This window comes from Saimiri boliviensis, chromosome 1, assembly GCF_048565385.1.
Source record: "Saimiri boliviensis isolate mSaiBol1 chromosome 1, mSaiBol1.pri, whole genome shotgun sequence".
Lineage (NCBI taxonomy): Eukaryota > Metazoa > Chordata > Mammalia > Primates > Cebidae > Saimiri > Saimiri boliviensis.
In genome coordinates this window covers 53,467,932-53,488,829 of record NC_133449.1, presented here as the reverse complement: position 1 = coordinate 53,488,829, position 20,898 = coordinate 53,467,932, and the positions used below count along the sequence as shown (strand labels likewise).

General features: G+C 47.7%; 1 protein-coding gene across 1 annotated transcript; it reads left to right on the top strand.

Moving 5' to 3' along the window:
• The first annotated feature begins 2,882 nt into the window (after positions 1 to 2,882).
• TMSB10 (thymosin beta 10) lies at positions 2,883 to 3,919 on the top strand. Its single transcript, XM_010329980.3, has 3 exons — positions 2,883 to 2,959; positions 3,244 to 3,358; positions 3,635 to 3,919. The coding sequence occupies exons 2-3, from the start codon at positions 3,259 to 3,261 to the stop codon at positions 3,667 to 3,669; spliced, it is 135 nt and encodes a 44-aa protein (XP_010328282.1). The 5' UTR covers positions 2,883 to 2,959; positions 3,244 to 3,258; the 3' UTR covers positions 3,670 to 3,919.
• Positions 3,920 to 20,898: the final 16,979 nt, after the last annotated feature.

Sequence of the window (20,898 nt, the reverse complement as noted above, 5' to 3'; positions counted from 1 at the left end):
GGCTGCCTGCTGTGTTAGAGATGGGCCACAAGGCTACGATGAGCAAGAATAAGGAATGCCTGCAAGTCTGCTTAAAGTGCCTTTGTTTAGGAGTCTTGCATACTTACTCTGTCTCCAAACATATGTCTCCATAGCTATATTTAGAAGTTGATTCCTGGCCGGGCGTGGTGGCTCAAGCCTGTAATCCCAGCACTTTGGGAGGCCGAGGCAGGTGGATCACGAGGTCAGGAGATCGAGACCATCCTGGTCAACATGGTGAAACCCCGTCTCTACTAAAAATACAAAAAAAATTAGCTGGGCATGGTGGCGCGTGCCTGTAATCCCAGCTACTCAGGAGGCTGAGGCAGGAGAATTGCCTCAACCCAGGAGGCAGAGGTTGTGGTGAGCCGAGATCATGCCACTGCACTCCAGCCTGGGCAACGAGAGCCAAACTCCGTCTCAAAAATAAATAAATAAATAAATATTTTTTAAAAAAATTTTTAAAAAATAAAAATAAAAGTAGAGACAGGATTTCTCTGCTAAAAAGTAGAGACAGGGTTTCTCCATGTTGGCAAGCTGGTCTCGAACTCCTTACCTCAGGTGATCCTCCAGCCTTGGCCTACCCAAAGTGCTGGGATTACAGGATGAGCCACCGTGCCTGGTCATGAGTGTGATATTCTAATGAGGTTATTTTAAGTATCCACTTGAGGCCAGGCACAGTGGTTCACACTTGTAATCCCAGCACTTTGGGAGGCTAAGGCGGATAGATCACCCGAGGTCAGCATTTTGAGAGCAGCCTGACCAACATGGTGAAACCCAGTCTCTACTAAAAATACAAAAATTATCTGGGCATGGTGGCGCATGCCTGAAATCCCAGCTATCTGGGAGGCTGAGGCACAGGAATCACTTGAACCCGTGAGGCAGAGTTTACAGTGAGCCGAGATCGTGCCACTGCACTCCAGCCTGGGCAACAAAGCAAGATCTGTCTCAAAAATAAATAAATAAACGCCGCAGTGACCTGTGATCCCACCACTACACAGATACCCTGCCTCAAAAAAAAAAAAAAAAAGTATTCACTTGATGCCTGTTGTTTATGTCATTTAAGTTTATGACAAGGCTATTTTATAAATGAAGAAACTAAGGTGCAAGCCAGGTGCAGTGTCTCACGCTTGTAACCCCAGCACTTTGGGAGACCCAGGTGGGTGGATCACGAGTTCAGGCGTTCGAGACCAGCCTGGCCAACATAGCAAAACCCTGTCTCTACTAAAAATACAAAAAAATTAGCCAGGTGTGGTGTGGATGCCTGTAATCTCAGCTACTCAGAAAGCTGAGGCAGAATTGCTTGAATCTGGGAAGCAGAAGTTGCAGTGAGCCGAGATCGAGCCCCGGCAACAGTAGACTCGGTTAAAAAAAAAAAAAAAAAAAAAAAAAATTGCCCAAGTTCACACAAGCTTAAGCTTTCTTCCCATTGTTCCAAACACACTGAGAGAAGGTGAGAAAAGCAGACAAAATCAGGACGGGAGAAGGCAGGGACAGTGCTTAGGCTTGTAATCCCAGCACTTTGAGAGGTTAAGGCAGGTGGATGGCTTGAACCCAGAAGTTCAAGACCAGTCTGGGGAACATGGTGAAATCCCAAAAAGAATACAAAAGATTTGCCGCTGGTGGTGACGCAGGTCCGCAGTTCCAACTACTCAGGAGGTAGAGGTGGAAGAATCACTTGCCCCTGGGAAGTCCAGGCTGCCCTGAGCCGTGATCACACCACTGCATGCCAGCCTAGGTGACAGAGTGAGACCCTGCCTCAAAAAAAGTAAATAAGTGAAATAAAATTAGGACAGAATTTAGGATGTTACCACCAAATCCCACTTTAAAGGGCTTGGTAATACTTCACACTTGAAAAAAGGAAGCTCAGAACAAATAAAAGAATGACCAGCCTTACCTCCTGGGCTGGTAATTTATGGAACTGTTAACGGTGTTGCACAGGCTGAAAATACAACTTTTCTAAGAAAGATGTGAATAATTGCGGTAAACCACTCCTACAATGGGTTAACAAGAAAAACAACGTTTATAGGCATGTGGATCCCTATTATCCTCAAGGTTAACTTCAAGGAGGAAAACTGCACCCGCTGATACAGTGTTCCTAGGAGCCCGGGGAGAAAAGAAACACTGCGAGCATTCCTAGGACGCCGTGTTCCCACCACAGCCCTTCCCTTCACACAATGCATCTAACAGCATTTAAAGAGCACCCGCCAAGCCAACGATCCTGCTGGAAACGCCCAGCTCAGGGAACAGGGGACTACCGATCAGAGGGCAACCACCCAAGAGCAATGGAAACCTAACCCCGCCCCTGCTCCACTACTAGACCCTCGGCTCGCATTCCTTTAGTGCAGGGCTACACTAGGACTCAGCCTCCCTAAGGGGAGGAAAAGCGGGGGAGGGAAGGGGACTCTGGAGGAGCAACAGCAAGAGGCATGGGGGCGACAGGGGTGGGGCGTCTCCTAGAGCGAAGATTGCTGCAGAGCGCGCGTGCACGCCCGCACATCCACACCCACGGCTACACATCACATCTGCACACACACAAAACCACACACCCTCCCCCACCGGTCCCCACATCCTTTCTGCGGGGTGAGCAGCAGATTCCCGGAAAGGGGGAAATGCAGCCCCAAAAGCAAACCCGGGGGCCTGGCGCCCACCCTGGCGGCGCCTACAGCCCCCACGCCGGGAACACAGCGAGCTGGGGGTGCCGGGCGCCGGAGAAGCCGCGCCCAGCCGGGCTGGCAGCCCAGCGGAGGGCGCGTCAGGGCGAGGAGCCGCCCGCGCTACCCCCGCCCCTCGGGTGCCAGCGCCGCCCCCGCTGCGGCGGGTGAGGGGCGGGGCGGGGCGCGGCGTATATAAGGCTAGGGGCGGGCTCCGCTCTTTTGTCTCTTGCTGCAGCAACGCGAGTGGGAGCACCGGGAACTCGGGCTTGGAGCGGGACCGTACGGTGAGTACGGCGTCGGGGCTGGGGGCCCACCCGGGGTGGGGTCGGATCCGGTGCACCGGGCAGGCGCGCAGCGACCGCGACGGGCGCCCTTCTCGCACCGGACGCCGGGGCCGGCGACCACGCCCTGGGGCCCAGGAGGAGGGTGCTGGACGCGCCCAGATCCTCGGCCTGGGGGCTGCTGGGCACGCCTTGGCGCGAGTGCCACGTCGAGAGGCGTCGGCGGGGAGCGCGGAGGGGAACGCTGGCCTCCAGCCCGAGGTCAAGCGCCTTGGTTTGTCCACTAGGATTGTTTTAAGAAAATGGCAGACAAACCAGACATGGGAGAAATCGCCAGCTTCGATAAGGCCAAGCTGAAGAAAACGGAGACGCAGGAGAAGAACACCCTGCCGACCAAAGAGAGTGAGTGTGCCTCGGTCTCCTGCGCCCCAGCCCAACCCCTCGCCCAGCCCTTCCCTTGCAAACCCACTCCTCCACCCCCCATCCGGCCGTTGCCCCTGCCTGGTCTGGGAGACCGCGGCCACTCCTTCAGTTTCACAAAGAGCCTTGTGTCTCTCCAGCCCCAAGCTTCCTTCTAAATCCCCACACCTCGTGGGTGCCTCGCCCGCACTGGGACGCACCTCGGTTGCGGGTGGGGGTTGCAATCCCCTTCCAGCGCCGGCTTCCCGCTCTCCACAGCCATTGAGCAGGAGAAGCGGAGTGAAATTTCCTAAGAGCCTGGAGGATTTCCTGCCCCCGTCATCTTCGAGACCCTAGTCCTGATGTGGAGGAAGAGCCACCTGCAAGATGGACACGAGCCACAAGCTGCACTGTGAACCTGGGCACTCCGCGCCGATGCCACCGGCCTGTGGGTCTCTGAAGGGACCCCCCCAATCGGACTGCCAAATTCTCCGGTTTGCCCCGGGATATTATAGAAAATTATTTGTATGAATAATGAAAATAAAACACACCTCGTGGCATGGCTGGCGTGGTCTGAGTCTCTTAGTTGAGTATGCGTGGGCTGTGCCGCTGCAGCAAAGCCCCCCTCGATGGAGTCGAGTTCCTGCCGCAAGGGGGAGGTGGGTCACAGAATGGGCTGACTTGGAGGAACTTTCCAATTTTGGCTTTACCTGCTTCTCCGATTTCGTGGCTTGTTAGCCGCTTAACTTGCTCATAAGCAATCGGCGTAAAAATTTAACCCCATTTTGTCTCCAAGTTGCTTTGGAAAATGCTTTTGAAAAAGAGCAGGGTTTCATTTCGATAAGCTTCGAAAGCCCCACTGGTCCCTTCTGGCCTCCTATTAGCTGACTCAGGAGAGAACAGTGATTTTAAAGTCTGGGAGAAAGGAAAGACAATCTGGAATGTTGGAAATTGGGTGAGGTCACAAAGTCTCCGGAAGTCTTTCTTCTGGAGCTTAAAACAAAGGCAGGATCTAGGAATACAGCTACCGGAACATCAGAATTAGAGGAACCAACACTAGAACTGGGGGAAGGGGAGAGCTTTTTGTGTTTTAACCCTAGTTCAGAACCTCCCACAAAAGCACTAGCCATTAGAGGAAGTGCTAGGCTGAGCCGCTACCGCGCAATGCTCAGCAGGAAGGGTGGGGATGTGGTGGGAGGGAGGGCTGGCGCTGGCGGCGGAGCTCCAGGGGATTACACCTCAAACCAACCCGGAAAAAAATGGAACCAGCCCGGGGGTGGGGGAGTGGGGGCGTGACAGTTGGGAACCTGGGGCTGCAGAGCATTCAGAAGCAAAAGAAACAGGCTTATAATTACAGGGGTGGAGTTTTAAGGAGGGAGGAGAGGTCACTGCTTAGCGATTCGTCCCACATTTTTGCCTGGCCCCAAGGGGCTGGGCACTGTGTGAAGCAGTTAATTCGAATGAGGTACGGTCCCTGTCCACAAGGAATTTTAAATCTAGTGAGTGAGATAGGCAGCCACAGCAGACCAGAGTCAGGACATCCAGGCTTGGCAGAGAGACCCATGCCCAAAGACATTGTCTTTGAACTCCTATCTGCACCTCCCTCCTGGTACCTGGACACATGCATCACCTCCTTCATTACAGAAATGGAGGAACTTTTTTTTTTTTTTTTTTTTTTTTTGAGATAGAGTCTCGCTCTTGTCACCAGACTGGAGTGCAATGGCCTAATCTCAGCTCACTGGAACCTCCGCCTCCCAGGTTCCAATGATTCTCCTTCCTCAGCCTGCCAAGTAGCTGGGATTACAGGCATGCAACACCACACCTGGCTAATTTTTTTGCAATTTTAGTAGAGACAGGGTTTTACCATGTTGGCCAGGCTGGTCTCAAACTCCTGACCTTAGATAATCTACCTACCTTGGCCTCTCAAAATGCTGGAATTACAGGTGTGAGCCACCATGTCTAGCCAAGATTCTTATTAATCAGTATCAGTGACTCACAGTAGCCAGCACTCAGTAGACACTCATAAATGCTCACTGAACTGTAACTGAAGTATCACCTGGTCCCACCTGCTCCATCTTGGCCATGCTAAATCCAGGCTGCTATCAGCCCTCCTCCCCCACCGCCTTGTTGATTGTATTTTATTCTATGTACACATTGACAGGACCCATGCATGGTGACTTGTGGAAGTTCAGGGAAACCAAACACCTTTATTTCCTTCCCTGAGTCGAGTTCAGGATGCAATCCTATTAAAATAAAGGGGAGTCCAGTTAACTCACAACTGAAGCCATTGATAAGAAGCTCTATATTACCCAGATGACAACTGCAGGTCTCAGCCAGTTAAAAGATTTTGAATATTGGGTCGCTGATTCGTGAGCAGTTTAGAAGCCGTGTTCCTGTTCAGCTTAATTCAGCATGCATCTTTTTTTTTTAAGCACTCATTGTACTAGCTAGGGTGACAGAGTGAGACTCCATCTCAAAAAAAAAAAAAAACCAAAATTTAAAAACCGTATACACGGAAAAACACACAGAAGTATACATTTTGATGAATCTTTTTTTTTTTTTTTTTTTTTTTTTTTGAGTTGGGAGTCTTGCTCTGTTGCACAGGATAGCGTACAGTGGCACCATCTCAGCTCACTGCAACCTCTGCCTGCTGGGTTCAAGTGATTCTTGGGCCTCAGCCTCACCAGTAGCTGGGATTACAGGCGCATGCCACCATGCCTAGCTAATTTTTGAATCTTTAGTAGAGACGGGGTTTCACCATGGTAGCCAGGTGGTCTCCATCTCCTGACCTCATTATCTGCTGCCTTGGCCTCCCAAAGTGCTGGGATTACAAGCATGAGCCACCTCGCCTGGCCCAGTTCGAGGAATCTTCACAAACTGAACACACCCGAATGCCTCCTTCCGATCATACACGTATGTGTGTTCTAACAGCAGGTATACATTTTGCCTGTTTTTTTTTGTTCTTTTTTTTTTTTTGAGACAGAGTTTCGCTCTTGTTACCCAGGCTGGAGTGCAATGGCGCGATCTCGGCTCACCGCAACCTCCGCCTCCTGGGTTCAGGCAATTCTCCTGCCTCAGCCTCCTGAGTAGCTGGGATTACAGGCACGTGCCACCATGCCCAGCTAATTTTTTGTATTTTTAGTAGAGACGGGGTTTCACCATGTTGACCAGGTTGGTCTCGATCTCTCGACCTTGTGATCCACCCGCCTCAGCCTCCCAAAGTGCTGGGATTACAGGCTTGAGCCACCGCGCCCGGCCTGTTTTTTTTTTTTTTTTGAGGCGGAGTTTCGCTCTTGTTACCCAGGCTGGAGTGCAATGGCGCCATCTAGGCTCACCGCAACCTCCGCCTCCTGGGTTCAGGCAATTCTCCTGCCTCAGCCTCCGGAGTAGCTGGGATTACAGGCATGCGCCACCATGCCCAGCTAATTTTTAGTATTTTTAGTAAAGACGGGGTTTCACCATGTTGACCAGGATGGTCTCAATCTCTCGACCTTGTGATCCACCCGCCTCAGCCTCCCAAAGTGCTGGGATTACAGGCTTGAGCCACCACGCGCGGCCAACATTTTGCCTGTTTTTGAACATAACATAAATAGATGCATGACTTCTATTCATGTAGGTAAAGCATCTCTTTATACAAGTCCAGAACAACTAATTTTGCCCCATTTTCCTATAAACTATATTTGCCAAGAATATAAACTATCATGTAATTGAGGGATGCCTTTTTTTTAACTCACAGTTTCACTAAGAATTGTTCACCATTGCAGAAAATCATTTCACTAATAGAAATGTCCTCTTGGTTTCTGAATGTTTTCATACAATACAATTGTATCGTGTCCATCTGAAGCTGCTGGATTATGATAATATTACATATAAGTGAAAACATACATAAAGTTAAGACTACTTCTTTGTATGCTAGAATATTGTTGTACCATATTTCATTAGTCAGCTTTTGATAAGTTTTGCTGCAGTAACAAAAAAAAAACCTCAAAATCTCAATGGCTTACAACAACAAAAATCTACTTCTTGTTTACGTTATACATCAGCTGCTGCTCTGCTCCTGTTCCACATACCTTTTTTCATTCTGATAGCCAGGCTAAAGGGGCAGCCCCTATCTGAGACATGCTGTTGTTATGGCAGAGTCATACGTCTTCTTCTCAGATATGACACTTCCATTCACGTTGCATTGGTCAAAGAGGCACAACAGGCTGGGATGCATAATTCTATTGTGGGGAAAGCAGGAAATAAGTAGAACTTGTAATACAATTTACTATAATACTAAAATGCATATACCTATTTTTTTTTATAAATTACCTTTCTATATTTTACCTTTATATTCTCGTTAGGGCTTATATTAATTTATATTTATATGTTTTTTTTTTTTTCGAGATGGAGTTTCGCTCTTGTTACACAGGCTTGGAGTGCAATGGCGCGATCTCGGCTCACCGCAACCTCCGCCTCCTGGGTTCAGGCAATTCTTCTGCCTCAGCCTCCTAAGTAGCAGGGATTACAGGCATGCGCCACCATGCCCAGCTAATTTTTTTGTATTTTTAGTAGAGACGGGGTTTCATCATGTTGACCAGGATGGTCTCGATCTCTTGACCTCGTGATCTACCCACCTCAGCCTCCCAAAGTGCTGGGATTACAGGCGTGAGCCACCACGCCTGGCCATTTATTTATATTTTTAATGTGTGTATAGGAGCAGGTTATATTGTCTTTGATTTTCATTTCAGGAAAGAGGAGTGTTATAAAATACTTGATATGTGGCTGGAAATATCATGCCTTTGTAATCCCAGCATTGTGGGAGCCAAGGCAGGTAGAGCATGAAGTCAGGATTTTGAGACCAGCCTTGCCAACAAAGTGAAATTGAAACCCCGTCTCTACTAAAAATGCCAAAATTAGCTGGACGTGGTGGTGGGTGCCTGTAATCCCAGCTAGTTGGGAGGCTGAGGCAGCAGAATCGCTTCAATCTGGGAGGCAGAGGTTGCAGTGAGCCAAGATCACCCCGTTGCATTCCAGCCTGGTGACAGAGTGAGACTCCATCTCAAAAAATAATAATAATAATAATACTTAATATGTAAGAAGAAGTTGGTTCTGAGGGATTGGGAACCAGTGGTCCAAACCAATCACGGTCATTCCCTTATCTTTGCCTGCTATTGACTTAAGAAGTGGGGGATGGCCGGGCGCGGTGGCTCAAGCCTGTAATCCCAGCACTTTGGGAGGCCAAGGCGGGTGGATCACAAGGTCGAGAGATCGAGACCATCCTGGTCAACATGTGAAACCCCGTCTCTACTAAAGATACAAAAAATTAGCTGGGCATGGTGGCACGTGCCTGTAATCCCAGCTACTCAGGAGGCTGAGGCAGGAGAATTGCCTGAACCCAGGAGGCGGAGGTTGCGGTGAGCCGAGATCGTGCCATTGCACTCCAGCCTGGGTAACAAGGGCGAAACTCCGTCTCAAAAAAAAAAAGAAGTGGGGGTTGTGATTCTGGCCAAGGAGACCCGAGAGGAAGCCTATTTACAGGCTTCTTGGAAGATTTTGTCTGCTTTTTAAGATAGGCAAGTACAAATGTGGTGATGTGAGAATGTGACACTTGAAAGATGACAGTCATCTGGGGGAATTACTAACATGATAAGGGTGGCAAAGTTTGAAATTAGAAAGAATCTAGGTATTTAGTAAGCCCTTGAGCTGCTGAATTTTCCTGAAAGTAACTTATCTTTGAACTTTTTGTTTCGTGAAACAATAAAGGTTTCTTTTTTTCTTTTTCTTTTTTTCTGAGAAAGAGTCTCGCTTTGTGGCCCAAGCTGGTATACAGTGGCGCAATCTCAGCTAACTGCAACCTTCGCCTCCCGGGTTCAAGTGATTCTCGTGCCTCAGCCTCCCGAGTACCTAGGACTACAAGCGCATGCCGCCATACCTGGCTAATTTTTTGTATTTTTAGTAGAGACTGGGTTTCAGCATGTTAGGCAGGATGGTCTCGATCTCCTGACCTCATGATCTGCCCACCTCAGCCTCCTAAAGTGCTGGGATTACAGGCATGAGCCACAGCACCTGGTCAATAAATGTTTCTTATATTTAGGAAGTCTGTAGTTGTGTTTTCTGTTACTTACAGTCAAAGTATTCTAACAATGATCATCTGGAAAGAGAAGAGTCTAACTGCAGAAAGACTAGTTAGTAGGATATTATAGTAGTTCAGACAAGAGGCAATAAAAACGTAAATCAGGGAAAGACCCGCACATAGTAGCATGCTGGCAAATATCTAAGAATCAGCTCAGTTCTGGGTAGAGGTGGGGAGGAACTGATTTGTAGCATTTGCTGCTTTCTGTGGTGTAAATATTGCTAATTTCAGGCTGCCAACAGTTTAACAACCAACTTGCCTGCTTTCTGAAAATTTAACAATCGGCTCTTTGCAAGCTGCTGCCAGTTGGCTCCAGAACACCACTGACTAAAGCAATAGGAAAGCAGGGCTGATATAAAAGATACTGCAGAGGGAGAATTCGTAAGTCTTCAGATTATATGGGACATTTCAGAAATTGTAATCTGACACATGAAAAGAAATTTTCATTTGTCTATATGACTTCATTTTTCTGCTTTGAGTTTCAGAGGGGAAAACTGAAGCATTGTATAACCAGAGCATTTCCCAGAAAGCACTCAGGGAGACACAGTACTGCTTTGGAGAGAGAAAGTGTTCTTTACAAGTTCCCAAGTGAGTATTACAAATTAGTTTTATGGCCAACACGCATTGTACGAAGAGACAATAAAACAAGGCCATAATAAAGTTGGTGCTTATGGCGATCCCTGAGAAGAGCAAGGTGAACTTACAAGACATCACAGTATCACAGAACCTGCATCAAGCAAAACCCAGGAAGTTAACACTTTGGGAAGTGTGGGTAGAAGCACAAAGTGAGAGAACAGCAGGCTGGATTCGTGAGAATCAATGGCTAGCTAGGGCCGAACAAACTGAAGGAGCAATGAAGTTATTAACTGATTCATTGCTTTCTCCATTTATTCAACCAAAGTATATTAAGCATCTGATAAGTACTGGGTCCTAGGCTAGGTACTTGATCAGGATAAACAAAATGGATTCCGTGTGTGTGTGTGTGTGTGTGTATGTGTGTGTGTGTGTGTGTAACGGAGTCTTGCTCTGTCACCCAGGCTGGAATGCAGTGGCGCAATCTTGGCTCACTGCAACCTCCGTCTCCTGGGTTTCAGCAATTCTCCTGCTTCAGCCTCCCAAGTAGCTGGGACTATAGGCAGGCACCACTATGCCTGGCTAATTTTGTATTTTTAGTAGAGAGAGGGTTTCACCATGTTGGCCAGGCTGGTCTCGAACTCCTAACCTCAACTAATCTGACCACCTCAGCCTCCCAAAGTTCTGGGATTACAGGTGTGAGCCACAACACATGGCCACAAAACGGATTCTTTTTAACCTCATTCTCTCAAAGATAAAATGATCAGATAACTCAGATTAATGACAAAATATGGGGTCATGGAACTATATCCTGATTTAAAACTAAAAGGGCACTAAGATGACTTTTTACCTCCCCTGTGAAATTCAGAAGACTGAGCTATCTGAGAGACGGTACTGTTGGCTCAACCCTGACTTTATATTTACTCTGAATTCCTGCAGCATCCTTGTCTATCTCTTCAATATTACATTGGTGTGCTTCATAGAAGTCAACAAGATCAGAAGGACTATTGATTAGAAGATAAAAACTTCTGGCCCTACGAATGCTACTTAAGGTTGTCGTGGGTAACCCCCCATATAGGGACCGAGGAATGAGAGCTAAGCAGAACCCTGGCACAGTTAGGGCTGGAGGAATATCTCACTTTATGGTGTTACTACTCAGATATTTCCTTTTATATAATCCTTTACATAATCATACATTAGTTTATAGATATAGGGCTTGAAGCCTCCCTTTATATAATCCTCTATATATAATCCTATAATAGTTGATAGTGTGAGTGCCTAAAGAATATTTCCCTACATATATACCTATAATTATATCTTAGTTCATAATCGGAGAAATGCCTAAAGTGGACACAGTACAGAGCATGAATTAAGGAATAAGTAGCTTCTTTTTTTTTTTTTTTTTTTTTTGAGACGGAGTTTCGCTCTTGTTACCCAGGCTGGAGTGCAATGGCGCGATCTCGGCTCACCGCAACCTCCGCCTCCTGGGTTCAGGCAATTCTCCTGCCTCAGCCTCCTGAGTAGCTGGGATTACAGGCACGCGCCACCATGCCCAGCTAATTTTTTGTATCTTTAGTAGAGATGGGGTTTCACCATGTTGACCAGGATGGTCTCGATCTCTCGACCTCGTGATCCACCCGCCTCAGCCTCCCAAAGTGCTGGGATTACAGGCTTGAGCCACCGCGCCCGGCTAGGAATAAGTAGCTTCTAATCGGAGGAATGCCTAGAGCAGACACAGTGCAGAGCATGATTTAAGGGAAAACAGTTACACCAGGACAAGAATCCATGGCCCAGGCAGCAGCGTTCAGTATCGTAAAGATACCCACTGTATGGCAGGCTTGGGGCGAGAGCCACTCCTCCTGATAAAGGAGTTGTAGGACCTTGCTCCTGTTCTTGTGGAAGGCTGCCCTCAGACCGGCAATCTGCCTTGGTGACTGTGAACTTTATCAGCTCTTGCTGCTGTGCTGCTTGAAAAGCATCTTCCCATAGAACCCATTGGAAGCTGCCAGAAGGTGGCGGTAACCTTGACAGCTCTGTCAGTGCTATGTGACTTAAAGCATCCTCCTATAAATCTTCTTAGAAGTAGTTTGCCCATAGACAGAAGTATTGCACACTGCGCCCTCTTCACTGTGCACGGCCCGCCTTCAAGCCTAGGTGACCTAATGGGAGTGGACCCCTTACTGCGCACGGCCCTTGCCTTCGTGGGAACAGGCCCCTTGCTGTCCACCTCCTGGCCTAGGTGACCTAATGGGAGTGGATCCTATGTTTTATTGCTCACAACCCTATCACTATCCTTAAAGATGATTTCACTCACTGCCCTGCCCCCTAACCTATACACAATAAATACTCATGCTCCTGGACATTCGGAGCCTCACCTGACTCCGCTTATAGGTGGCGTGGCCCCCTGAGCCCAGCTGCGTTTTCTTTGTGCTTCTGTGTCCTGTCTCTTATTTCTCGGATCCTGCGCCTCAGCACAGCATAAGGCTCACCCCATGACCCTGTGGGGACCTCAGCCATACATCTGGCTCCCAACATGCCCTGCAGGTTGTCAATCCACAGCTAGGAATTTTCTCTATACTGTGGAAAAATCTTATTCTCTAGGAAGACAACACTGCAGGGAAAACCGCTCACCCTTGCATCAATGCAGCCCCAAGACCTTCATCGGAAGCATCTGTAGCTAAAAAGAACCTATTTTTTTTTGGACAAAAAAAGAGTCACTTTTTTTGTCCAAATGTTATCTCCTGCCAAGCTATCTCTTATTTTGTTTCCTGCTACTCAGATTTTCAGGTTTTTTGTTTTTGTTTTTGTTTTGTTTTTGAGATGGAGTATCACTCTGTTGCCCAGGCTAAAGTGCAATGGGGTGATCTCGGCTCGCTGCAACCTCTGCCTCCCAGGTTCAAGCTATTCTCCTGCCTCGGCCTCCTGAGAAGCTGGGATTACAGACACCTGCCACTGCACCTGGCTAATTTCTGTAGTTTTAGTAAAGACAACATGTCGGCCAGGCGCGGTGGCTCAAGCCTGTAATCCCAGCACTTTGGGAGGCTGAGGCGGGTGGATCACGAGGTCAAGAGATCAAGACCATCCTGGTCAACATGGTGAAACCCCGTCTCTACTAAAAATACAAAACATAGCTGGGCATGGTGGCGCGTGCCTGCAATCCCAGCTACTCAGGAGGCTGAGGCAGGAGAATTGCCTGAACCCAGGAGGCGGAGGTTGCGGTGAGCCGAGATGGCGCCATTGCACTCCAGCCTGGGTAACAAGAGCAAAACTTCGTCACAAAAAAAAAAAAAAGGCCGGGCGCGGTGGCTCAAGCCTGTAATCCCAGCACTTTGGGAGGCCGAGGCGGGTGGATCACGAGGTCAAGAGATCGAGACCATCCCGGTCAACATAGTGAAACCCCGTCTCTACTAAAAATACAAAAAATTAGCTGGGCATGGTGGCACGTGCCTGTAATCCCAGCTACTCAGGAGGCTGAGGCAGGAGAATTGCCTGAACCCAGGAGGCGGAGGTTGCGGTGAGCCGAGATCGCGCCATTGCACTCCAGCCTGGGTAACAAGAGCAAAACTCTGTCTCAAAAAAAAAAAAAAAAAAAAGAAGACAACGTGTCACCATCTTGGCCAGGCAGGTCTTGAACTCCTGACCTTGTGATCCACCCACCTCAGCCTCCCAAAGTGCTGGGACCACAGTTATGAGCCACCACACCTGGCCCAGGTTTTTTGATCTGGCATGTTCTTAGGGAAAAAATGAGTACGGTGCATAATTGTATTATTAGTATTATTTGGTTTGTGATAAAAGAGCAAAAACAAAAATAAACTCTATCCAACCTGACCTAAGCAAAAAGGATTTATTTACTCATGTACATGAGAAGTCCATGGAGTAGGCTTTGCTTCGGGTGTGGCTGATGGCAATAGTTAAATGACGTCACAGGGACCTGGTTTTTCTTTCTCCATCTCTAAGCTCTGTATCTTCATTCTCAGGCTGACCTTCCCCTCATGGTGACATTACGGCTGCTGCAGCTCAAAAATTACATTCCTCCCACATGTAGGAGCAGCAGAAGAGTGAGAATTTCCCTTCATCCAGTTTGAACAAAAACTCTGGGCCTAACTTTCACTGGCCTGAGTTAGGTCAACTGCCCATTTCTGACCTAATCACACCAGCTAGGGAAAGGGAAGGCAGAGATTGTTTCAAATCCAGGTCACAGGCTATTTTTTTTTTTTAAATCAGGTTAAAGTTGGCATCACCAATAACAGAATAAACCAACATAACATACTTCCTGATATGATACACTGAAATGAATCCAGCATCACATTCATGATACTCGTGACAAAAAATGCATAGTCTGAATCCAATCATAAGGAAACAACAGACAAAACCAATTTAGAGAACATTGTATAAAACAACTGGCCTGTATCCTTCAAAAATGTCAAGATCACAAAAGACAGCCAAAGCAGGCACATCACTTGAGCCCAGGAGTTGGAGACCAACCTGGCCAACATGGCAAAACCCCATCTCTACAAAAAATACAAAAGATAGGCCGAACGCGGTGGCTCATACCTGTAATCCCAGAACTTTGGGAAGCCAAAGTGGGAGTGTCACCTGAGGTCAAGAGTTGGAGACCAGCCTGGCTAAAATGGCAAAACGCTGTCTCTACTAAAAATACAAAAATTAGCTGGGCATGGTGGCTCATACCTGTAATTACAGCTACTCGGGAGGCTGAGTCAGGAGAGTCGCTTGAACCTGAGAGGCAGAGGTTACAGTGAGCCGAGATCACACCATTGCACTCCGGCCAGGGCAATGAGACCAAAACTCCATCTCAAAAAAAGAAAAAAAAAAAAGAGAGAGAGAGGATGTGCTGCCAGACACAGTGGCTCATGCCTGTAATCCCAGCACTTTGGGAGTCTGAGGAAGGAGAATCACTTCAGGTCAGGAGTTTGAGACCAGCCTGGCAACATAGTGAGACCTCATCTCTACAAAATATTTTTTATAATCATCTAGATGCTGAGGTCAGAGGAACACGTGAGCCCAGGAGGTCGAGACTACCGTGAGCCACGATTGTGCCATTGCACTCCTGCCTGGGCAACAGAACAAGATCTTGCTACAAAATAAAGTAAAATCAAACTTTTTAAAAAACATGAATCAGAATATTTCATGATTCACAGAAAATGGATTTTTTTTTTTTAAGACGGAGTTTCACTCATGTTACCCAGGCTGGAGTGCAATGGTGTGATCTGGGCTCACCGCAACCTCCACCTCCTGGGTTCAGGCAATTCTCCTGCCTCAGCCTCCTGAGTAGCTGGGACTACAGGCACGCGCCACCATGCCCAGCTAATTTTTTGTATTTTTAGTAGAGACGGGGTTTCACCATGTTGACCAGGATTCTTGACCTCGTGATCCACCCACCTCGGCCTCCCAAAGTGCTGGGATTACAGGCTTGAGCCACCGTGCCCAGCCCGGAAAATGGATTTTTAAAAAGCAAAGAGTGGGCTGAGCACAGTGGCTCATGTTTGTAATCCCAGCACTGGGAGGCTGAAGCAGGTGGACCAACCTGCCTGCTTTCCGAAAATTTAACAACTGGCTCTTTGCAAGCTGCTGCCAGTTGGCGCCAGGAGTTTGAGACTAGCATGGGTAACACAGTGAGACACACACACACACACACCCCCCACGTCACTATAAAAAGTAAACAAAAATTAGCTGGGCATCTTGGCACATCACCAGTGGCTCTAGCTACTTGAAAGGCTGAGATAGAATAATCACTTTAACCTGGGAGGTGGTAGTTGCAGTGAGCTATAATGTATCACGGTACTCAGCCTGGCAAGTAAGTGAGACCCTGTCTCCAAAGAGAGAATGAGTAATACATAAGTAGTACTCAGTCCAACTCTGCGGAAGATCACACATGTGGTCTAAACCAACAATAGATTTAACCTATCATGAAATTCTTTTTTTTTTTTTTTTTTTTTTTTTGAGACGGAGTTTCGCTCTTGTTACCCAGGCTGGAGTGCAATGGCGCGATCTCGGCTCACCGCAACCTCCGCCTCCTGGGCTCAGGCAATTCTCCTGCCTCAGCCTCCTAAGTAGTTGGGATTACAGGCACGCGCCACCACGCCCAGCTAGTTTTTTTGTATTTTTAGTAGAGACGGGGTTTCACATGTTGACCAGGATGGTCTTGATCTCTCGACCTCATGATCCACCCGCCTCGGCCTCCCAAAGTGCTGGGATTACAGGCTTGAGCCACCGCGCCCGGCCCTATCATGAAATTCTTTTATCTTGTGCCCTAATTTTGAAGAAATAAATAAAAACTAGTAAACTGGGCTACTTAAGAAATATTTACCTTTAGAATGATCCATCAAAGCGAATAGAGAACCAAACCAAGGACACAATAATAGTTACAGCTCACAGTCTAGGCCGAGAGCCATGGTGGGTAGAACCCAGCAGCATGGCTTGGGAGCTGAGTTAGGAAGCTGAATTTCAGGGATTGCCTAAACAGACCTTGGAATGTGTTGACATCAATAGCAACAGCTAACATGGTTCCTGAGTCCCCACACTGTTCATTGTCTGTATCAGGGTTTTCCAGAGAAACAGAGCCAATAGGAGATACACACACACACACACACACACACACACACACGCACACATGCTCACACACAAACATGGAGTGAAAGAGATTGTAAGAAATTGGTGAAGTGGCCGGGCGCGGTGGCTCAAGCCTGTAATCCCAGCACTTTGGGAGGCCGAGGTGGGTGGATCACGAGGTTGAGAGATCAAGACCATCCTGGTCAACATGGTGAAACCCCGTCTCTACTAAAAAATACAAAAAACTAGCTGGGCGTGGTGGCGCGTGCCTGTAATCCCAGCTACTCAGGAGGCTGAGGCAGGAGAATTGCCTGAGCCCAGGAGGCGGAGGTTGCGGTGAGCCGAGATCGCGCCATTGCACTCCAGCCTGGGTAACAAGAGCGAAACTCCGTCTCAAAAAAAAAAAAAAAGAAAAAAAAAAAAAAAATTGGTGAAGTGGCGTTTGTTGTCTGGGGTAAATATTTAGGGTTTATCATCTCCCGCCAAGGACACAGACACACACAGTGAGTGAGTTTAGGAGGGGAGGTTTAATAGGCAAAAGAAAGAGAAAGGCGAACAGCTGTCTCTCTTGGAAGAGAGAGGGGATTCCAAATGGGAAATCTGGCCCAGAATGGGAGTGCACCAAATTGTATAGGCAGGCTTGCAGAGGTGGTGTCTGATTTTTGTAGGGCCCACAGATTGGTTAGACCAGGTGTGATGTTTACACTGTGCTCAGAGAAGGGTGGCCACCCCACCTTAATCTTATTATGAAAATAGTCTCTCCATTTGGCCCCCACCCTGTCGTCTGCTCCTTACCGCATATGCGGCTGGCAAAGAGAGAAGATGGAGCCGCCATTTTGAATATGCCTCGTCCCCGTAGGCTTTTCCTGTTGTCACAGCTGCCGGCATGCACCCATGCAGGCTCCCAGCTTACTTCTCTGTCTGCAACTCGATTTTACAGGCTGCTCTTTGTTAGGAAAGAAAATAATCTGGGGGCTGCTTTTCATTAAAAGGAAAACCTTACCAAGGACTTCCTTACCCTCACTCTCTGCATAAGTAATTTCTTTTTAACTCCTATATCATTGGGTCAGATGATTGTAGGGGTTAACAAGTCTGAAATCCATAGCACAAGTCATCAAGATGGAAACTGAAGCAGTTGGGGTTAGCGAGTCTGAAATCCATAGCACAGGTCATCAAGATGCAAATTGAAGCACTTCTTCCATGTTATAGTCAAGGTAGAATTTCTTCTTCTCAGAGAAACTGCAGTTTTTTTCTCTGAAGACCTTAAACTGATTGGATGAGGTCCACCCAGAAGGACTATCTCCTTTTCTTCAAGTCAGCTACTTGCACATGTTAATCACATCTACAAAACGCCTTCACAGCAATTGATAGACTGTGTTTGACCAAATAGCTGGACACCATAGCTAAGTTGACACATAAAATTCACTATCACAGTGTTTGCGGGGTTTTTTCCATTTCATCTGCACAGGCACCTGGATTCCAGCAAGTATTTTCTCCTTGGATCTGGGCACCAGTACATCCCACGCCAGGCCTGGCCCACCACGAGGACCACTGAATGCAGAAGTCCACCTCCCACTCCCACCCAGGGCCAGGAAATGACACTGGGGATGGAAACTGATGTTGGATGGTACCGCAGAAAGCTGAAGGAGACTGGGAGCTCAGAGTTGCTATGCCAGGCGTGGGCTGCTCCTTCCAGCCATCTTCATCAGGAAGACGAATAAGCTTCTATTATGATACATAAGTCACTGGGATTTTGTTTGTTTTTGTTTTTGTCTTCCTTTTGTGACGGAATCTCTCTGTCACCCAGGCTGGAGTGCAAGGGTGCATCTCGGCTCACTGCAACCTCCCCCTCAGGGGTTCAAGCGATTCTTCTCCCACCTCAGCCTCCCAAATAGCTGGGATTACAGGCACGCAGCATCATGCCCAGCTGATTTTTGTATTTTTGTAGAGACGGGGTTTCACCATGTTGGCCAGGCTGGCCTTGAACTCCTGACCTCAGGTGATCTGCCTGTTTCAGCCTCCCAACGTGCTGGGATTACAAGCGTAAACCACCATATCTGGCCGTGGTTTTGTTCTTTGAGACAGAGTCTCACTCTGTCACCAAGGCTGGAGTGCAGTGGCACCATCTCGGCTCACTGCAACCTCCACCTCCCAGTTCAAGCAATTATCATGCCTCAGACTCTACAGTAGCTGGAATTACATGTGTATGCCACCATGCTAGGCTAGATTTTGTATTTTTAGTAGAGATGGTGTTTCACCATGTTGGTCAGGCTGGTCTCAAACTCCTGACCTCATGATTCACCCGCCTCGGCCTCTCAGAGTGCTGAGATTACAGGCATGAGCCACCACACCCGGCGACAGTCCAATATTTTAAAATCAGCCATAAATTTATGCACTGAATAATGTCTCTCTCTCTGACACATACACATATACACACACACACTCGTGCGTGTGCACACCCACACATTGTTACCACTTAGAAGAGTGCCAGGCCCAGATGGTTTCACAGACGATTGCTTTCAAAGCTGCAAGAAAGCAATAACTTCAATACCTCAAAATTTGTTTCAGTAGTTAGAAAAGGACATATGCTTCCTGTGATGGTTAACTTTGGCTGTCAACTTGACTTAATTAAGTAATACGGTAGTCTCCCCTTATCCACAGAGGGTATGTTCCAAGATCTCCAGTGGATGCCTGAAGCCACACATAGTACCAAACCCTGTACACACCTATGATAACATTTAATTTATAAATTAGGCACAGTAAGAGATTAACAACAATAAGAATAAAATAAAACAACTAAGTTAAGCAGTTGAACACAAGCAGTGTGATGCTGTGACAGTCACTCCTCACTGAGATGGCTGCTGAGAGACTAGCTAACGGGTAAGTAGTGTATTTATACAAAGTGGAAAGGCTGGACAAAGGGATGAGTCACATCCTGGGAGGGACAGAGTAGAATGCCATGAGATTTCATCATGTTACTCAGAACGATGAGCCATTTAAAACTGATGAACTGCTTATTTCTGGAATTTTTAATTTCATATTTTCATACCAAGGTTGACCAGAAGTAACTAAAACTGCAGAAAGCCAAATTCTGAATAAAGTGAGGCGTGGAGAACCCGGAGAGCTGGTAAAGCATTCTTTCTAGCCGGGTCTGTGAGGGTGTTTTCAGAAGAGATTGGCATGTGAGTGGGTGGGCTGACTGAGGAAGATCAGCCCTCAATGTGGGCGGACACCATCCAATTGGCTGGGGCCCCACATAGAACCAAAAGGCAGAGAAAAGGCAGATTCTTTCTTCTCTCTCCTGAAGCTGGGCCAGCCTTCTGCTGCTGCTGCTGGACATAACTGCAGGCTCCCTGGCCTTTGGCCTCTGGGTCTTACATCAGCAGCCCCCAGGTTCCAGACCTTTGGCCTTGGACTGAGAGTTACACCATCAGCTGCCCTGGCTCTGAGATTTTAGGACTTGAACTGAGCCACACTGTGGCAACCCAGAGTCTCCAGCTTGCAGACAGTCTGTCATGAGACTTTTCACCCTCCCTGATCTCATGAGCCAATTCCCCCAATAAATCCTCACTCATATATCGATATTCACTTGCCTCTCATATCTATGGGGGATGGGTTCCAGGTTATGTTGCCCAGGCTGTTCTTCAACTCCTGGGCTCAAGTTATCCTCCCATCTCAGCTTCCTGAGTAGCTATATTATAGTCTTTTTTTGAGAGAGAGTCTGTCGCCCAGGCTGGAGTGTAATGACATGATCTCAGCTCATCCTCTGCCTCCCGGGTTCAAGCAATTCTCCTGCCTCAGCCTCCTGAATAGCTGGGATTACAGGTACCTGCCACCATGTCTGGCTAATTTTTTGTATTTTTAGTAGAGACAGGGTTTCACCATATTGGCCAGGCTGGTCTCAAACTCCTGACCTCAGTTGAGCTGGCCGCCTAGGCCTCTCAAAGTGCTGGGACTGGAGGCACGAACCACCGCGCCCAGCCAAACTATATTCTTTTTGTTTTGTTTTGTTTTTTTGTTTTTTTGTTTTTTTTTTGAGACAGAGTTTCACTCTTGTTACCCATGCTGGAGTGCAGTGGCACGATCTCGGCTCACCACAACCTCCACCTCCTGGGTTCAAGCAATTCTCCTGCCTCAGCCTCCCGAGTAGCTGGGACTACAGGCATGCGCCACCATGCCCAACTAATTTTTGTATTTTTAGTAGAGACGGGGTTTCACCATGTTGACCAGGATGGTCTCGATCTCTTGACCTCGTAATCCACCCGCCTCGGCCTCCCAAAGTACT

What these genes read in the sequence shown, in the direction of transcription:
- TMSB10 (XM_010329980.3), top strand. Translation starts at nt 3,259, where the DNA reads ATGGCAGACAAACCAGACATGGGAGAAATCGCCAGCTTCGATAAGGCC. An exon ending in CACCCTGCCGACCAAAGAGA is followed by an intron (nt 3,359 to 3,634) that starts GTGAGTGTGCCT and finishes CGCTCTCCACAG; the next exon opens with CCATTGAGCAGGAGAAGCGG.